We start from the raw sequence: 17,125 nt of genomic DNA, 5'->3' as shown, positions 1-17,125 counted from the left end.
GTTCCTTTCTAAGGAACACTAATCCAAGTCCCATTTATGATCTTTTAACACTTATTTAAACATCTTTATTGGTATCATGTTTGCTGCCTTGAATACCCCAGAATTCATATATTGTCATATTTATCTGAGTGAGGTATGAACTGTGAAATTGTTTTTTATAAGTCTCTAGGATTGGCAGCTAGATGGCACAGAGTGCTCGGCCTGGAGTCAGGAAGACTCATCTTAGTGAATTCAAATCTGTCCTCAGACACTTAGTAGCTATGTGATGCTGGGCAAGTCACTTAACCCTGTTTGCCTCAGCTCCACATCTATAAAAAAGCTGGAGAGGGAAATGGTAAACTACTCCAGTATCTTTGCCAAGGAAACCCTAAATAGGGTCACAAACAGTCAGACACAACCAAACAACAAGAATTGAACATTGTCCATCTTTCTTCAATTGAAACATGGGATACACCAATTAGAAAAGCTTCTGGTCTTTTTGCTTTGATAACAGATAGTTTCCCATGACTGGAGGTCAAATTACAACCTCTCAATGGATGTTGTTTATTTGCAAATGTTCTTATCTTTTGGCCTTTTTTCCTCTTATGGATCCCTTTGTCAATCTGGTGTTGCCTATGGGCCCCTTCTGATAAAAAAAAAAGTTTTAAATGTACAAAGCAAAATATATAGGATTATGAAGGAAACCATTATGTTATGATACAGTTATCAAAATATTTTTTTAAAGACAAGTTGGTGCACCCCAGGTTAAGCACTTGTTTGTAGAGAGATTTCATGTTTTAGGTAGGGAATTGGATTAGTGTGGTAGATGAGATGGAACACTGGACTTGAAGTAGGAAGACATGGTAAAATCTGTCCTCACATACTTAATAGCTAAGTGAACCTGGGTAAGTCACTTAGTCTCCCTTAATCTCAGTTTCTTCATCTATAAAATGAGGATAATAATAGCATCTCATATGACTGTGAGAATCAAATAATATATATGTGTGTATTTATAAAGTGCTTTGTGAATATTAAAGCATTATGTAAATGCTAGCTACTATTACTCATCTAAGATTATTTAATTTTAGGAATTTAAACATTTTAAAACACTGATTATAATTATTAGAAAAGGTAATTGGAATGAATTTTTGAAATCAAATCTTAGTATTACTGAAAAGATAGTACATATAGATTTCCTTCAAAGCAGGAATAGGTTAAAGTAGTGTTGTACTTAATTAAGCTAAAAATACTGTGGACCCTGCAATTATTTTTATATTTGCTCACACCATTTTTACCAATACTGTTCTTGCTTAGCAGCATTATCCTTAATTCCCTTCCAGTAGAATTCCTCCTAAGACAATACAAGTAGATGTTACAAATAATTCACTTGGAATTACTTCCCAAAACAAATTCTCATGAAAAATCTAATAACAAAAACATGTGTAAATGTGAATTGGAACTTAATAAATTATTTTAGGCTCTCCATGATAAAAGACTGCTTTTGCAAAGAATGTCTTCATGATAGTAGGGATATGAGAACCTGTGCAAAGGTTTAGTTAGGGGGTCTTGAGTCTATTAAACTTCCTAGTAGAAAAAAGCAGTTGTTTATTTTAAAATGCAAATTTGAATTGTTAATCTTTCAATGGAAATATTATAAAGGGAAGAAACATCTAGATTGGGTGGAGAGGAAAGAAACTTCATCTGGACCAAGTGAGTGAGTAATAGGGGAAAAAAAACTAAAAGAGTTGGAGATAGAGTCCACAAGAAGACCCACGATAGATGGAAGAAAATAGAACTAATATAGACAAAACAGAATAGCCAAGATGGCAGATATAAAGTTCATTGGGGGTGGGAGACAGAGCCTGTGAAACTGGATTAGACAGTGCCACAGGCTAATGAGAAGCAATATAGAAAATCAGAATTCCTAGTGCAAAAATAATATAGAATACCAAATTATTTAGTGATAGAAGTAGCTGTGAAGAAGGCATGATTTTGACTAAAAGCCCAAGGAATGTACATGGAGCCCAGATAGAAAAGGACCTTATTTATTAAGAAACCATTGAGGCAGCATTCATTTTTATCAACTATTAAAATTAACTGCATTAGAGGCTTACTTCCTAATGAAGTATAGTCCCAGAATAAATAGTTTATTTCTAAAAATAAGGGTTTGTTCTCATTTTACACTGTAATGAATATTTAGATATTGACCAAAATCCTAGTCAATCACAGTTTTCACCAATATTATTCTTTTTTACCAACTTCATCTTAATTTCCTTCCAGTAGTATTCCTACTAAGACAATATAAGTAGATGCTACAGATAATTCATTTGGAATTATTTCCCATAACAAATTCCCGTGAAAATCTAAGAACAAAAACGTGTGAAGGTGAATTAGAACTTATTATTTTTGAATGTATTTTTTAAAAAAGCATTTTAAAAAAAATTACTTCCTACAATGTGCACATCAACACACACACACACACACACACACACACACACACACACACACACAAAAGCAACAGTTATGGTTCCAAATCTAACTTTAAGGAACTACTGCTGGGCCCCCAGGGCTGGGGTAATGTAGCACTCCCTTCACCATGCAAGGGACCACTTGTGCTCTGGACCAGTTATGTGGGTGGCTTAATCAGATTCAGTCCTAGGAGAGACTGACTCTCTGATGAGACAGGGCTCCCTTTTCTCACATTCATTAAAGTATCACCTCAATGATGATTTTTACTTATGGCTCATATATAGGGCCTCAAGAAGAAAGTAATAAAAGAGCTACTCAATATACAATATGAGTCAGGTTTAGGACAAGTAATTTATTCTTACACATAAAAGGAATTTTAAACACAGGACACTCACAAGTGCACATTAACAGAATAGGATTCAGTAACAACTTCTAACTAATGTTATAATCTTCAGGGCCACTGATCTTAAATTTCATTAAAACATAAAGCAGTTTGAAGGGTTGTTAATTAGGCATTTTACATTTTGTCTTGGCTCAGAACTATCCAAACAACTCCTGCTGGTAAAATGGCCAGGCATAGACCAGTTCTCTTGTAAGTGGCCGCAGTGCTTCACTTCAAAGACCTGTTTTCAGTCACCTATTTATTCAGAAAAGGAAACATAAAGTGGAAAGGACTGGCAGGGACCCAGGAGCAAACTTACCTACCACATGGGAGTAGCTGTAGTAACTCATCTTCCCACTCCTCCCTTTATGGGAGAGCCAAAGCAAAGAGTAGTTTTCTTGCCACATGGTAGAGTCAAAAGCAAAAGACTGAACTGGAAGCTCTCTGTTCTTTTAACTGACACTGTCCCCGTGCCCCTGTTGTTGTATTGGGCAGGGGGACAACTAAGAAAATACTCTGGGCTTACCACATTTTCCTAAAATACAAAATCCTTTTGGTTCTGTTCTACCTTATGGCTAGAAGCTTTTATCATTGATTTAGAGATCAAAGTGACCTTAAAAATAGTCTAGTTAAATTCTCACATTTTATATAGGCCAATTCAATTTGACTACATACAGATGAGGAAACTGAAGCCCAGAGATACTGAGTGATATACCCAAGGTCATAGAGGTAGTACGTAGGTTCTCTCAAATCTTGTACGTTTAGTCTTGCTACTGCTATTCATTGCTATAGCATAAAGGGTTTCAGAAATCCCATTCCTCCCTAGTTTGGAAGAGTGTTAGAAACATACTTGGACAATTTGGAGGAAATGGGATTGAGATGGTTTTGGGTGAAGCAGAGATACAAAGCTTTTATTCTCACAACTGACCACTCTTTAAAAATATTAAAAAATGTATTTACTTATTTAGTTTTAGTTTTCAACATTTACTTTTATAAAATTTTAAGTTCTAAATTTTCCCCTCTCTCTTCTCCCCCACCCAAGATGGCATTCAATCTGATATAGGCTATACATGTGTAATCATATTAAACGTATTTCCACTTTAGTCATGTTATGAAAGACTAATCAGAACAAAAGGGAAAAACCATGAAAAAGAAAAAAATAAGAGAAAATAGTATACTTTGATCTGCATTCAGACTCCATAGTTCTTGCTCTGGATGTGGATAGCATTTTCTGTCACGAGTCTTTTAGAATTGTCTTAGATCATTGTATTGCTGCGAAGAGCTAAGTCTGTCAAAGTTGGTTACTGAACAATATTGCTGTTACTATGTACATGTTCTCCTGGTTCTGCTCATTTCACTCAGCATCAGTTCATCTAAATCTTTCCAGGTTTTTCTGAAATCTGCTTGCGCATCATTTCTTATGGAACAATAGTATTCCATTACATTCATATACCAGAACTTGTTCAGCCATTTCCCTATTGATGGGTATCCCTTCAATTTCCATTTCTTTGCTACCACAAAAAAGAGCTGCTATAAATATTTTTGTACATGTGGGTCCTTTTCCTTTTTTTATGATCTCTTTGGGATACAGATGTAGTAGTGGTATTGCTGGATCAAAGGGTGTGCACAGTTTTATAGCCCTCTGGGCATAGTTCCAAATTGCTCTCCAGAATGGTTGGATCAGTTCACAACTCCACCAACAATGCATTAGTAGAACTGGCCACTCTTGCACAAGATCAGGGATTTGCTAAGTTATCTGTTTCTATATATGGTTGTCTGGAACCATAAATGTTGACTCTGAATGTGCTCCAAGGTAGGATAGATGGACCTTGCTACACTAACATACCACAGGGCTGTCTTTTTGGCTTGGTAAGATCATAGATTTAGAGTTGAAAATGACCTGAAGGTTCATCTAATCCAATTTCTTAATTTAATAAATGAGGGAACTGAGGTTAAGAGAGATAAAATGTCTTGGTCAATATCACACAGAAGGTGATAGACTTGATATTTGCATTCAGGCCCTCTAGACTGCAAATCCAAGTTTGTTCTACTGTACTACTGCCTCATCAAAGTAATATGGAATACTTTGTGAATTTTGTGTTATCCTTGCATAGGGTCCATGCTAATATTTCTATATCTATAATTTTAGTATGTTTGTTGCTAGAGCAAATATTTCATCAATTAGTAAATGAGATGTACTTGTGAACTATGTTGTAAACCTTAGAGTGCTATGTAAATGTCAGTTAGAACAATAGCAATTATTATTATTATTATTATTTTAAGAGAAAAATTGCTAGATATTTAGGCCAAACTCTATCATTATAAAATTTGAAAATTTTGGAAAATGAAAAGAGGAAAAGAAATTCATGAAATAATGATAATGATGATGATGATGATGATGATATTGATGATAATCATTAATAATAAAAGTGATTGCCATTTATACAGAGCCATTTAGGACTTGACATATATTGCTTTATATATAATCTTAATCTTTAAGCATGTACAAATATTATTTTAATTGATATGAACCTATAATAAAAGTATTTTTAATTTCACACTTATTTGTGTAGCAATAGGAATCTTTTGAAAACCTGAAATGTGAAAATTTGGGATTTATCAGTTTGTAAGCAGGTGTAAAATGGCTGTGTATCAACCAAATACAGATTTATAATTTTTGTGTGAGATCTATGGAGGAGGAATGAGTGGGAATGCAGAAAATTTTTATTCAAAATCTGAAAGAAAGGTTAGATGTTATGTGATTATCATAGCAATAACATTACTTTGCTTCATATCACATCAAAGGAAGCTTTAGGACCTGAAATATGAATCCTTTGCAGCAGAAACCTGAAATTTGCCTTTGGAATATAATAACTTATATGTTAACTTGTAAATATTTGTAAATCTTTTTCATTTCTACATACTGAATCTCATTCCACCCAACAAGAGAAGCTCCTCAAAGGAAGTGCCTAGGAATACACAGTTAGTACATAGAGAAGGTTCAATAAATGTTTGACAAACTACTTTCCTTTAAAAACTCCTAGATGTAGTTGTGCACTTTTAAGTCACTCCTGAGAATAAAAGCTTTGTATCTCTGTTTTATCCAAAGCCATATCAATCCCATTCCCCCCCAAATTATCCAAGTGTGTTTCTAACACTCTTCCAAACTAGGGAGGAATGGGATTCTGGAATCCTTTATCCTATGGCAATGAATAGCAGCAGCAAGGCTAAGGTATACTAGATTTGAGAGAACCTAGGTTAGAATCCTGGCTTTATCATGTACCACCTCTTTGACCTTGGGTATATCACTCAATAAATATCTTTGGGTCTCAGTTTCCTCATCGGTATGTAGTCAAGTTGAATTGGCCTATATAAATGAGAGAATTGGACTAGATTACTTTTAAGGTCACTTTTATCAGTATTTTAATCAATAATTAAAAATTCTATGATCTATGATCATTTAAAGTATATCTAAATCTATTATCCTATGAAAATATATCCAAATGAATCTGTCTAGTACAACTTCACTGCTTTATATCCATTCATTTAAGCCTCTGAACAAACTAAATTCAGTATTGAATGTTTTAGTACTTAACATTAAAAATGATATATTATGGGGTATGTCTGTATTTTTAACAGGAATCTGGATACCAGCTGTAAGGAAGGATAGATATACAGAAGTGGAATTCTTGTTTTTATTTCTTAAAGATTATAAGGTTCTGGAAGCCTTTCACTACATTACCACACACATAAGAATCAATTTAGCAGTGGTGGTTTTATGGAGGAGTAACAATTCAGTATGACGCAGAAAGAGAAGTGAATTAGAAGGGAAGATATTTTTAGGCTCTTCTGAATAAAGAGTTAGGTCAGATGATTTGATTGTTTTTTCTTTTTAGAAGAAAGTTTTTTATTTTTTTTAAATCAGCATTTTAGAATTTTGTGGATTACTAGTCAAACATTTTAATTCTGGGGAGAAATTATTAGGATTTTAAGCAATTTTTCTAGAATTCTTAACAAAAATTGTCATTACATTGTGAAATCCTTTAAGTTAGAACAATTTGCTATTTCCATTTAACTTATATGGAACAGAATTACAAAATTGACTAGCAAATTTTCACCACATCAAATTAGAAATAAAGAAAACAAAATTGAATTAAATGAGAATTTCCCCATTATTTTTAAGAGGAGTATGTATAAAAGTAGTTAGGCACTAAAAAACTATGTCTAAATGACTAGTAAGAGTCATTGAGTTTTCAAGCTGGAAGGGTCATTAAGCAATCATCTCATCTGGACAATATGATCTTACTTATAAGAAGGACTTATGATCAGGTCATAGCTATAGTATTATAGGGCAAAGGTTGCTAGTTCAACCCGTCAGTTTCCCCACAGATGATATATGTATATCATATACATATCAACTTTAAAGTGATAGAAATGCTAGCAATTATTACACATGTTGATAAGTAACTCCAGGTGATTTGTAGAGCCTTGATGCTAGCTCATGAGACTTGGGAGAATTTACTTAGCACCATCTAATTAATTATCACAGGAGCTTGCTTGGGCACTTCGTCGTAGGAACAAAATTGTCATAAAAAAGTGTAGATTTTGACCTAAAGGATTCTGTTGTGCTGGCTGGGTAGAGCTGTGTACCTGAGTATCAAAAAAGCTGAAATAGCCCTTATGCATGGGCAAGGTCACAAAAGAGTACACACGTGTATACTCTATTTAAAGAAAAGCCCCAGTACCTAACAATAGCATATGGTAGTAGCTCAGTAAAAAAGAAGCTCAGAAGCAGATGACAACATCAGCTCTGTAGATGAGCTTGAAGTAGAATTTTGGAGATGAAGCAGAATATCAGTGCAGCACAATGAGTTGCTAGGAGACCAAGTGACTGAATCCTGAGAACTGTTCTCTCTGGGACACAACTCTAGAAACACAAGCTCTCTCTTCTACTAACAGGATGACAATCTGTGGGAGATTGCTCTTTCGCATAAAGAGGATTTTTCTTTGTAATTTTCCTTTCTATTCTATTTAATTAAATGCTGCTTGCTTTCAATTAACATATCATTAGTCTTTGATATAAGGAGATACATTAGTTGAGGACTGAGGCTGATTTTGAATGCATTATTATTGTAATAGTATCATGAACCTGGGTGTAGCTGAAGAGGATGTGTCCTCTGGACTATATATTTCAGTGTTTCAAGGTCCTATGACAGAGTCAGTCAGTCAAATATTTATTAAGTTCCTATTGTGTTCCAGGCACTGTGCTAGGTACTGGGCTACAAAAAGACTCTGCTCTCAAAAAGTTCACAGTCTGATGAGGAAGCCAACATAAAAACAACTACGTAGCAAGAAACTCTATCAGTCAAGTCAGTCAATAAACATTTCTTAAGTCCTACTATGTGCCAGGTACTGGGCTAAACACTGGGAATACAAATATAAAAAAGACAGTCCTTGCCCTCAAGGAGCTTCCAATCTATTAATGTTTTTATTTTATTTTTCTCAATTACATGTGACAATTTTTAACACTCATTTTTTATAATTTTTGAGTTCCAAATTCCCTCCCTGCTTCCCTTCCTTTCTTCCTCCTTAAGAAGGCAAGCACTTTTATATAGACATATTTTCATATTAGCCATGTTGCAAAAGAGAAGAAAGACCAATCCCCCCCCCCCAAAAAAACCCCAAGAAAAACAAAGTAAAAAATATATGCTTTTATTTGCATTCAGACTCCCATCAGTTCTTCCTCTGGAGGTGAATAGCATTTTTCATCATAAATCCTTCAGAATTGTCTTGGATCACTATATTGAGAATATGAGATATATGAAAATACCTAAGTCATTCATAATTGGGCACTGTATAATATTGCTGTTACTATGTACAGTGTTCGTATGGTTCTGCTCACTTCATTTTGTATCAATTTACATAACTCTTCTCAGGTTTTTCTGAAACTATCCTGTTCCTATTATTTTATATTACAATAATAGTATTCCATCACAATCATATGACACACCTTGTTCAGCCATTCCCCAATTGATGGGCATCCCTTCAGTTTCCATTTTTTACCACCACAAAAAGAGCTACTATAAATATTTTTGTACATATAGGTCCTTTTCCTTTTTCTTTGATCTCTTTGGTATACAGACTTAGTAGTGGTTTTGCTGGGTCAAAGGGTATGCACAGTTTTTTATAACCCTTTGGACATAGTTCCAAATTGCTCTCCAAAATTGTTGGAGTTCACAACTCCACCAAGAGTGTGTTAGTCTAGCTGTGTGACCCTGGGCAAGTCATTTAATCCCATTGCCTAGCCAAAAGAAAAAAAAAAGGGTGCATTAGTGAAGGAGCTTACAGTCTAATAGAAGACAATACACAAGAGGCTGAAGAAGAGGGACAAGGTCCTCAAAGAGGGGGCATGGTGAAAAAATCAAAGGAAGTCCCAGAGTAGAACGGTATGGTGAGATATATCTGAGCTGAGCTCTCTCCTTAAATTCTCCAATCAGAGGAAGAGAGTTTGATGATTCAGGATATGTTGAAGATAATCAACAGAGGGAAGGTGCTAGAATTAAGGGGAATTGGGAAAAGCTTCTCAGAGAAGGTGGTATTTTAGCTGGGATTTGAAGGAAGTCAACAAAGCTAGGAGGCAGAGATAAGGAAGAGAAATCTAGGCATGAGGGACAGCTAGTCAGAACATACAAGAAACAGCAAGGAGGCCAATGGCACCAAATAGCAGAATGCTTGGGGATGAGATACAAGGATACTGAAAGTTAGGAGGAGGATAGATCTATGAAGGGCTTTGAATACCAAAAATAGGATTTTATATTTGATCCTGGCAGTAATAGGGAATTGCTGGAAGCAACATAGTATGGTAAAAGGAAAAAAAAAAAAAAAAAAAGGACTGGATTTGGAGTTGGAGAACACATTTAAAATCTTGGCTGTTTCTTATAACCTGTTTGACCTTGGGCAAATAATTTAACCTCTCTGGGCCTTGGTTTTCTTAGCTGTCAAATGAGAGGGTAGGACTAGGATTATCTGTAAAGTCTTTTCTAATTCTAAATCTATGATTCTATGATCCTCTTTCAATTTAGTTAGGATGGTCTTTGTGGCCAGTACTGAGATCATACTTTCTACCTTAGTAAGACCTGACTCAGCTTGTACTATATTGGCATTGGCTTTGAGAATTTGTGACCTTCATGCCATGATGAAGTATTAGACTTTAGTGGAGAGATATGTTTTTAGGTTACTTCAATAGTTTGGTATTCAGCAGCAGGGAAATGAGGGTTCCACTATACTCTACCTTGGCCAGACTACACACGAAACATTCATCCAGTTCTGATTGCCACATTTTTAGAAAGACTTTGATAAACTTTTAGAAAGACTTTGGTAAACTAGAGCATGTCTAGAGGAAGACAGTGATGATAGTAATGGAACTCAATACCTGGAAGTAAGAACATAAACTTGCTTAGGTAAGCTTTGAGACCTCAATTCCCTGACAACCTCTTCTGCTTTGTTTCCTTCCCTGATGACAGGTCAATGAACAACACTCTTGAGAATTTGCTGTGAGCCTTGGTGGACCCTTGGTAAGTTTGAGAGTTCTTCAGTTCTTGGGTCAGAGGTGCTTCTTGCAGACTACACATCATTTTTAGAGAAGAAACATTACCAGTAGGTGGATGCTATAGCTAATGGAGTTAAGAGTCTAAGCTATTCCTTGTCTGGCCAGGAGATCTGGACCCTGTGAGCTGCTCAGACTGTGTAGATCTGAGGTAAAAAGGAACAGTCTGTTTTATCCCACAATGACTTTACCTTTTGGGGGCATTATAGTAATACCTTATTATTTTACATTTTAAGTAATTAATCCACTTTTGTGTTTTAATCATTTTGTATTTTAAGCATTTTTTTTGTGGTAGAGATGCTAAATAGTTAGCATCTATTTTGTTTATTGAGTACCTTTTCTATGATGGATCCCCTATTAGTCTTTTAGGAGAGACTTTAGACATGAACCATCCTTCAACTTTGTGGTAGAGATTTCCCTCAGAATTCTGGAGAGTGGGGCATAACAAGCCAGAGAGTATGAGAAAAGCCTGACAGGATAAGGCCCTCTCTTGGACTGAAGTTGGTCTTTCTGAGCCCAGGGCCAAAGTCCCATATGAAAGAGGGCATCCCCTTAGCTATCAGTGACACAAAGATTAGTGAGGTAAATTGGTATGGGTTTCCTAGAAAAGAGGACAGGTAACAGGTTGGGAAAAGGAAACATGATCACTATACTCAAATATTTTAAGGGTTGTTATATGGAAAATTGACCAGATTTGTTTTGCTTTCTTCTGAAAGGTAGCACTAGGGTTAATGGGTTCAAACTACAGGGAAATAAATTTCAGCTAAATATAACAAAGTTGTCCAAAAGTGGCATGACCTGCAGCTGACATAGGTACATTTCCTCTTCCCCAGACTAAGAAAAGAGAGTTCCATGCCACATGTTCTGGAGGGAAGAAGAGAGTAAGAGGTTGTCTCTTCTGTAAAGCTATTGAGTATGTATTTTTTTTTCTGCCTCAGTGGCCAATCCCTTTTGATATAGGTTCCCCTTGCTGCCATCATGGTGGGACCAAGGGTCCAACAGAGTTATTACTCTATTATCTCAAAGTGCACATTTTTCAGTTTTGAGAAATAGGCATTACCCAACTCAGCTCCTGGAATGAAGCTCCCACAGGTCCATCCCTACACATATTCCAATCTGTATACTCCAATCCACTTTTGCTATATTTATTTTTACATCACCTACATTTCTTATTATACCCTCTTCCAGAGAACTATCCCAGCTTATAGCAACAAATGAGAAAAAAAGTTCAGCAAAATTAACCAACACATCATCCAAGTCTAATATCATATGTTTCATATCCATAGTCCTTTACCTTTTCAAAGAAAGGTGAGAGCTGACTTGCACATACTTAATGTTTCTGAATGAATGAACTTTCATTGGATGTTATTATCCCTTTGGTATTCAGGAAGATCCTAACCATATGGTTTCCTAATGTTAGAAGAGGAAAGAGTTTTTCTTCATGATCTTCAATTCTTTGCATTCACCAGTATGTTATTTGGCTACTAACCAGGGCTTTGTGGAGGAGATAGCTAATAAAGTCTTAAATGAATTTTTTCCCTCTTCTTTGAACCCCTGAAGAATATTGTTTTTACTTTTCTTGTGGAACATAATGCATTCTTCTGGACTGTCAAATATCAGTGATTTTTACTAATGCAAATCATATCACTTCTGTTCCTTAATAGATAATGATTTTTGAAGGCCCAAAAAAATCATCCTCTGGTGATCCACCTCTCCAAACTTAGGCTGATCTTAGACAAGTTATATAGTCCATCTCCAGACCCATCCTTAAAGCCTTTTCAGTTTGTTAATAACTTCCAGTACTTGCTGTCTGCTGATATAGCCGCTAAGAACCCAGGGTCACGTTTCCACAAGACAGTGAAGCAGTAAAATAAAACTATCAGTGGCACTGCATTCTGCCTTAACTATGGCTATCTGTGTACATTTCATCTCCCCTTCTGAGTTCTAAGGTTCTTGAGGGCAAAGGATCAAGTTTTATTTGTCCTTTTGGCTTCAGTACCTACCTTCAGTGCCTTTAGAAGGCTTCTGAATACCTGTTGAAATTTGATAAATATAAATATCTGTTGATTTGAAATTAAGAGACAGCAGAGCCAGGCTGCATGGTATGGTGGAAAGAGTGCTGAATATCAGAATAAGTTCAACAGTATTTCAGTATAAGCTCTGCTGTTACTTGGGTGACTCTAGGCAAATCATTCTTTGGGTCTTTTTTCTTTTCTGTAAAATAACTTTTACTAAGTTCCCTTCCAGCTCTAAATCTATGATCCTAAAGTGGAGTGGGACTGGGGGGCAGGGCGTAGAAAGAGGCCCCTAAGTAGGTAGAAGGCTGGGAAGAGGGTGGGGTGGGAGGATAACAAAGTGACCTTTATGAAAATAGTACCATAAACCTCTATCTCTGACAGAATCTAGCTCCAAAGGAGGAACAAGTTCAAAAGTTATATGCAGATTAAAACTTAAAAACCTTAATTCTGAACTTCTAGTTTCTATTAATTAGCCCTTACCCTTACATCTCCATCTTCTATTACTGCCTATGAAGGTTTCAAGATGACCTAGTGGCTTCCTCTCTTCCCTCTTTCTGTTGAAAACATTGCTATTCTTCCAGTGTGTCAGGTTGTAACCTCAGCATTATTCTGGATTCCTCCTTCATCCCACATATCCAATCAGTTGCCAAATCTTGCACTTTCTATTTTCACAACATTTATCCATCCAGATCCCTTCTAACTCAAAGTTACTCCCTTGGCTCAGGGCGGCATACACCTTTCTTCTACATTATTGCAATAGCCTCTTTAATTAGTCTCTCACTGCTCCAGTCCATCCTCCACACTGTTGCTAACGTAATTTTCCTTAAATGCAGATCTGATCTTGACCATGTGACTCTCCTATTTAACCAACCCTAGTAGCTTTATAGTGCAAATGCGGAAAAAAATATAAATTCCTATTTCACTTTTAAAGCTCTACAGAACCCCACCCTATCTCTCTAGCATCATTCCACCTCTCCTGCTCTGTACACTCTGTGATCTAGTCACATAAGCTTTCTGTTCCTTCCTCAAGAGACTCCAACACACTTCTCAATGACCTTGCACTGGCCATCTCCAGGAGAGTACAATGCCTCTCCCCTTACGTCTCTTTCATAAAATTCTTTATTTTTCATTCTTGAAGACACAGCTCATACATTACCTTCTACTTGAAACCTTTCCTGATTCCTTCAACTGCTGATGCCCTAGGTTCCCTTGTATTTAATTACTCTGTATTTATTCTCTTTATATTTATACTGTGTATATTTCCATATGTACTTGTCTTTTCCATTAGATTGTAGTGTTATTGCAAGTAGGAATTATTTATTCTTTTTACTTGTATCCTTAGAGCCTAGCACAGTCTCTGGTACTTAGTAGACATTTAACACTTGTTGACTGATTAAAAATGTGAGGACATAAGGTTTAGGATAAAATTTGGGGAAGTGATGATGAGAAAGCAGATTTTTCTCAGCCCAGCGCTACTGGGACTTTCATCATGAGACAAGGGAAGTCGTTTGAAGTCAGTCTGGTGCTCTACCCTGTGTCTTCAGGAGGTGACCCAAGAAAAGAGTCTCTGAATGTGCAAAAATACTCTCAGACTCCAACGTGGGTTGCCACACTTTGGAGGTTCAATGACAAATCCTCACAGACTCTGGGATGAGGCGATGAGTCAAGGATTTCTGGAAGGGCGGGGTGGAGATCATCTAGGGAGCCATAGTATTTGTAGTGGATGCCTTCAATGTTCACTATGTCACTACCCAAATCATTGTGATTGGGTTGTATCCGATTCTCCCCCCGCCCTCGTCCCCGCCAACCCCCAGTCTCAGGCTGAGGAGAGCCATCAGAAAGCGCGTCCATGCAAAGTCCCCACAGCAACCGTCCTCAACGGCTTCCCCCAACGGCTGCGTGAGCTCGCGCGGCCCAAGCGCGCGTGCGCGGGACCAGCCGGGGCACGCCGCCGTGTGCGAGGGCGCGGGCGCGCGCCCAGGCCGAGGCTCTGGAGGCAGAGGAGGCACCGAGGCGGTCGCGGCGGGAGCGCCGCCTGGGAGACTAGGCGGGCCACAGAGACAGCTCGAGTCCCGCTCGGCAGGAGCGGTGCCTGCGGGCCCGGAGGGAAGGAGACTGGGTCAGGAGCGAGGGAGGCCGGCGGTTCGCCCCCGCATCGCTCGAGAAGCCACCCTTCGCCGGCCGCCCGCTCCCGGGACTTGGCGTGACGCGGGCCTGCGGTCGGATAGCCGCGGAGCCCGGACAGCTCGCACGTCGACTCCCCGCCCCCCGCTCCCCGCCCCCCAGCGGGCTCCGGGCTCCTCGGGGTCCCGGGTGGGGGACGTGGGGGCCCTGGTTGGGAGGCGAGGCGCCTTCCCCCTCTTCCTTCCCTCGGGACGGCCGCGGGCCCGGCCGCCTCCCTGCCCGCCTGGGAGGCGCGTTGGTCGGCACTCGCTGGGCACGGAGCGCCGCCTCCCCCAGCCTCCCCCCGGTGGGGGCCGGGACCTTGCGAGTGGGTCGCTCCTCCCCGGGGGTGCGGACAGCCCAGCCCTGCCCGGCCGGGCTGTGTGGAGAAGTGGGGCGCCTGCGGGGACCCCGATCCCGCCTCCTGCCCGACCGCCTGCCTGCGACTGAGACCTAAACGGAGGAAGCAAAAGAAAGAGAAACTTTGGCTTTTTATTGCGGTTTTTATTCTGTAACTGGAGGGAGCTTCGGCCGGCTGGAAAAATGTCCTTTTTCAATTTCCGTAAAATCTTCAAATTGGGCAGCGACAAGAAGAAGAAGCAGTACGAGCATGTGAAGAGAGACTTGAACCCCGAGGACTTTTGGGAAATTATAGGTGAATTGGGGGACGGAGCCTTTGGCAAAGTGTTCAAGGTAAGAGCCAAACCGGGAAGCTGCTGTGCGCGGACGAGGCGGCCCCTGGCCCAGAGCTGCGTGAGGCTCGCTCACCCGGGCTGCGGGCCCCCTGTCCTGGCTCCCATTTCTCCTTCCTCGTCTTCGTCCGGGAGTGTCAAACTTCAATTAAAGAGCCAACCACGTTATCACCTACTGAAGGCAGCTGGGTTAAATGCTGAGTAAAATGGGGCCTGAATGTACCTTTATAAATACAAGGGGTTGCTAAAGTCGGGCAAGGAAATGCAGGCTTCACTGTTGCACACTTATAAGTTAAATGTCTGCTAAGATGTATTTTAATTAGCTAAAAAGTATCGTCTAGGTTTTGTGGCCTGTCACTTAACTGAAGTACCTTTAATGAGAAATGAATCATATTTGCAGGACAGTTGCAGTACATAGTACTTTGTCCACTAGTTATCCTTGGTTGCTGAAGTAAAACAAGTCGATTTTTAGTGGGACAACATAGTTTTATTTATATCAAGCTCACAGCATAATCTTTCCTTTACAATTTTGGATGAGAATAATGACTTTTTTTTTAATTCAAAGTTTATACTTCAATTCATTGACAAAAGATACTACAGAACTAAAATATCTGATGAAAATTTTCCAGAAGAAACGCGTATGCAAAGCTTGCAGTAAATTGTTTTTGGATAAGTTAAATTTTTGGATAAGTTAAATTTTAAAAAGAACTTTGAGCTTTAAACCCTAAGACATTAATGTCAACAACCTTTTTTGTTTTGTGGATTGTTTCTTTTAGACAGTATGTAAATTATGTTTTTGGAATCTTTTAATCCTGGAGTCCAAGATTGTCATGGTACTGGATTTTAGGGAAGTTTGGAGCCTGTGGCCTAGGTGTGATGTCATGGTTAGGGATAAATGGTATTTCATGTCTTCAAAGCTTGCTCCTTTGCCTGTGAAGGATGTGTCATATTCTGTATATTAAAGTTCAAAAACAGTTCTACTAGGAAGAGGAAGAGATCTGATTTGGGAGGTGGGTGGGTGGGAAGGAAGAAGACTAGGAGATCTGTAGTGGAAATAACAAGTGGACTGGGAGTCAGTTTTACTCCTCAGTAGCTGTGTGATCTTGAGTTAGGCATTACATCTTTCCAGGCTTTGGTGTCTTCATCTGTTAAATGAAGTGGTCGGATTAGATGATCTCCAAGGACTCTCTTGGACTTAGTAGTACGATATTTGTAACTTACATAGAACTTAAGTCAGTGGCAAAACCAGGACTTGATTCCCTTTTGTCATTTTGAATTCGTTAGGTAAAAGGAAAGTGGTGGGATGGCCTGGACAGCTTTTGGTAGTAAAGGTATACCTGGTTTTTATACAATAGGTCCCTTAAGTTGTATTTAAATCATATTTTTGTACATTTGTTTTTAGCACACTGGAGAAATAGAGGATTAAAAATAATGTGGTTCCTTTAAATGAACCTTTTCATTTTCCAATGAGAATAAAGTACCTTTGTTGATATTTTCATTTAGGATCTTTGTTTTCTTAAACTTTGTTCACAAATTCATTGATTCTTCATCTGAATGGGACTTGAACATCAAGTCGTGGTCCCTCACTTTACAGATGAGATGGGACAGGAAATGGGATAAGCCGATAGTGAACTATTTCACCAATTTCACTTGCCACAGAAATGCTGTTGCAGAAGGGGGAAACAGATGTTGAGGACAAATTCCTGCCACCCTAGCTTAATTGTTTGCTGAGTTTTATGAAAGTAGCTTAATTGCTGAGTTTTATCATAACCAGTAAGTGTATCTTCATTCTAGCAGGTCATTAATTTAAAACCTT

The 17,125-nt window shown here is 38.4% G+C and overlaps 1 protein-coding gene across 2 annotated transcripts in view; it reads left to right on the top strand.

Annotated features, from left to right (window-relative positions):
• The first annotated feature begins 14,976 nt into the window (after positions 1–14,976).
• SLK (STE20 like kinase) overlaps positions 14,977–17,125 on the top strand; it is a 64,443-nt gene continuing 62,294 nt past the window's right edge. For both annotated transcript variants that reach the window (XM_027851524.1, XM_027851523.1), the window contains exon 1: positions 14,977–15,310. In XM_027851524.1, the coding sequence (XP_027707325.1) occupies positions 15,161–15,310 (150 nt within the window). In that variant the 5' untranslated portion in view covers positions 14,977–15,160. The remainder of the gene's footprint in view (positions 15,311–17,125) is intronic.

This window comes from Vombatus ursinus, unplaced genomic scaffold, assembly GCF_900497805.2.
Source record: "Vombatus ursinus unplaced genomic scaffold, bare-nosed wombat genome assembly UNPS02009205.1, whole genome shotgun sequence".
Lineage (NCBI taxonomy): Eukaryota > Metazoa > Chordata > Mammalia > Diprotodontia > Vombatidae > Vombatus > Vombatus ursinus.
The sequence above is the reverse complement of the archived record's forward strand: the minus strand, read 5'-3'. Positions and strand labels throughout refer to the sequence as shown.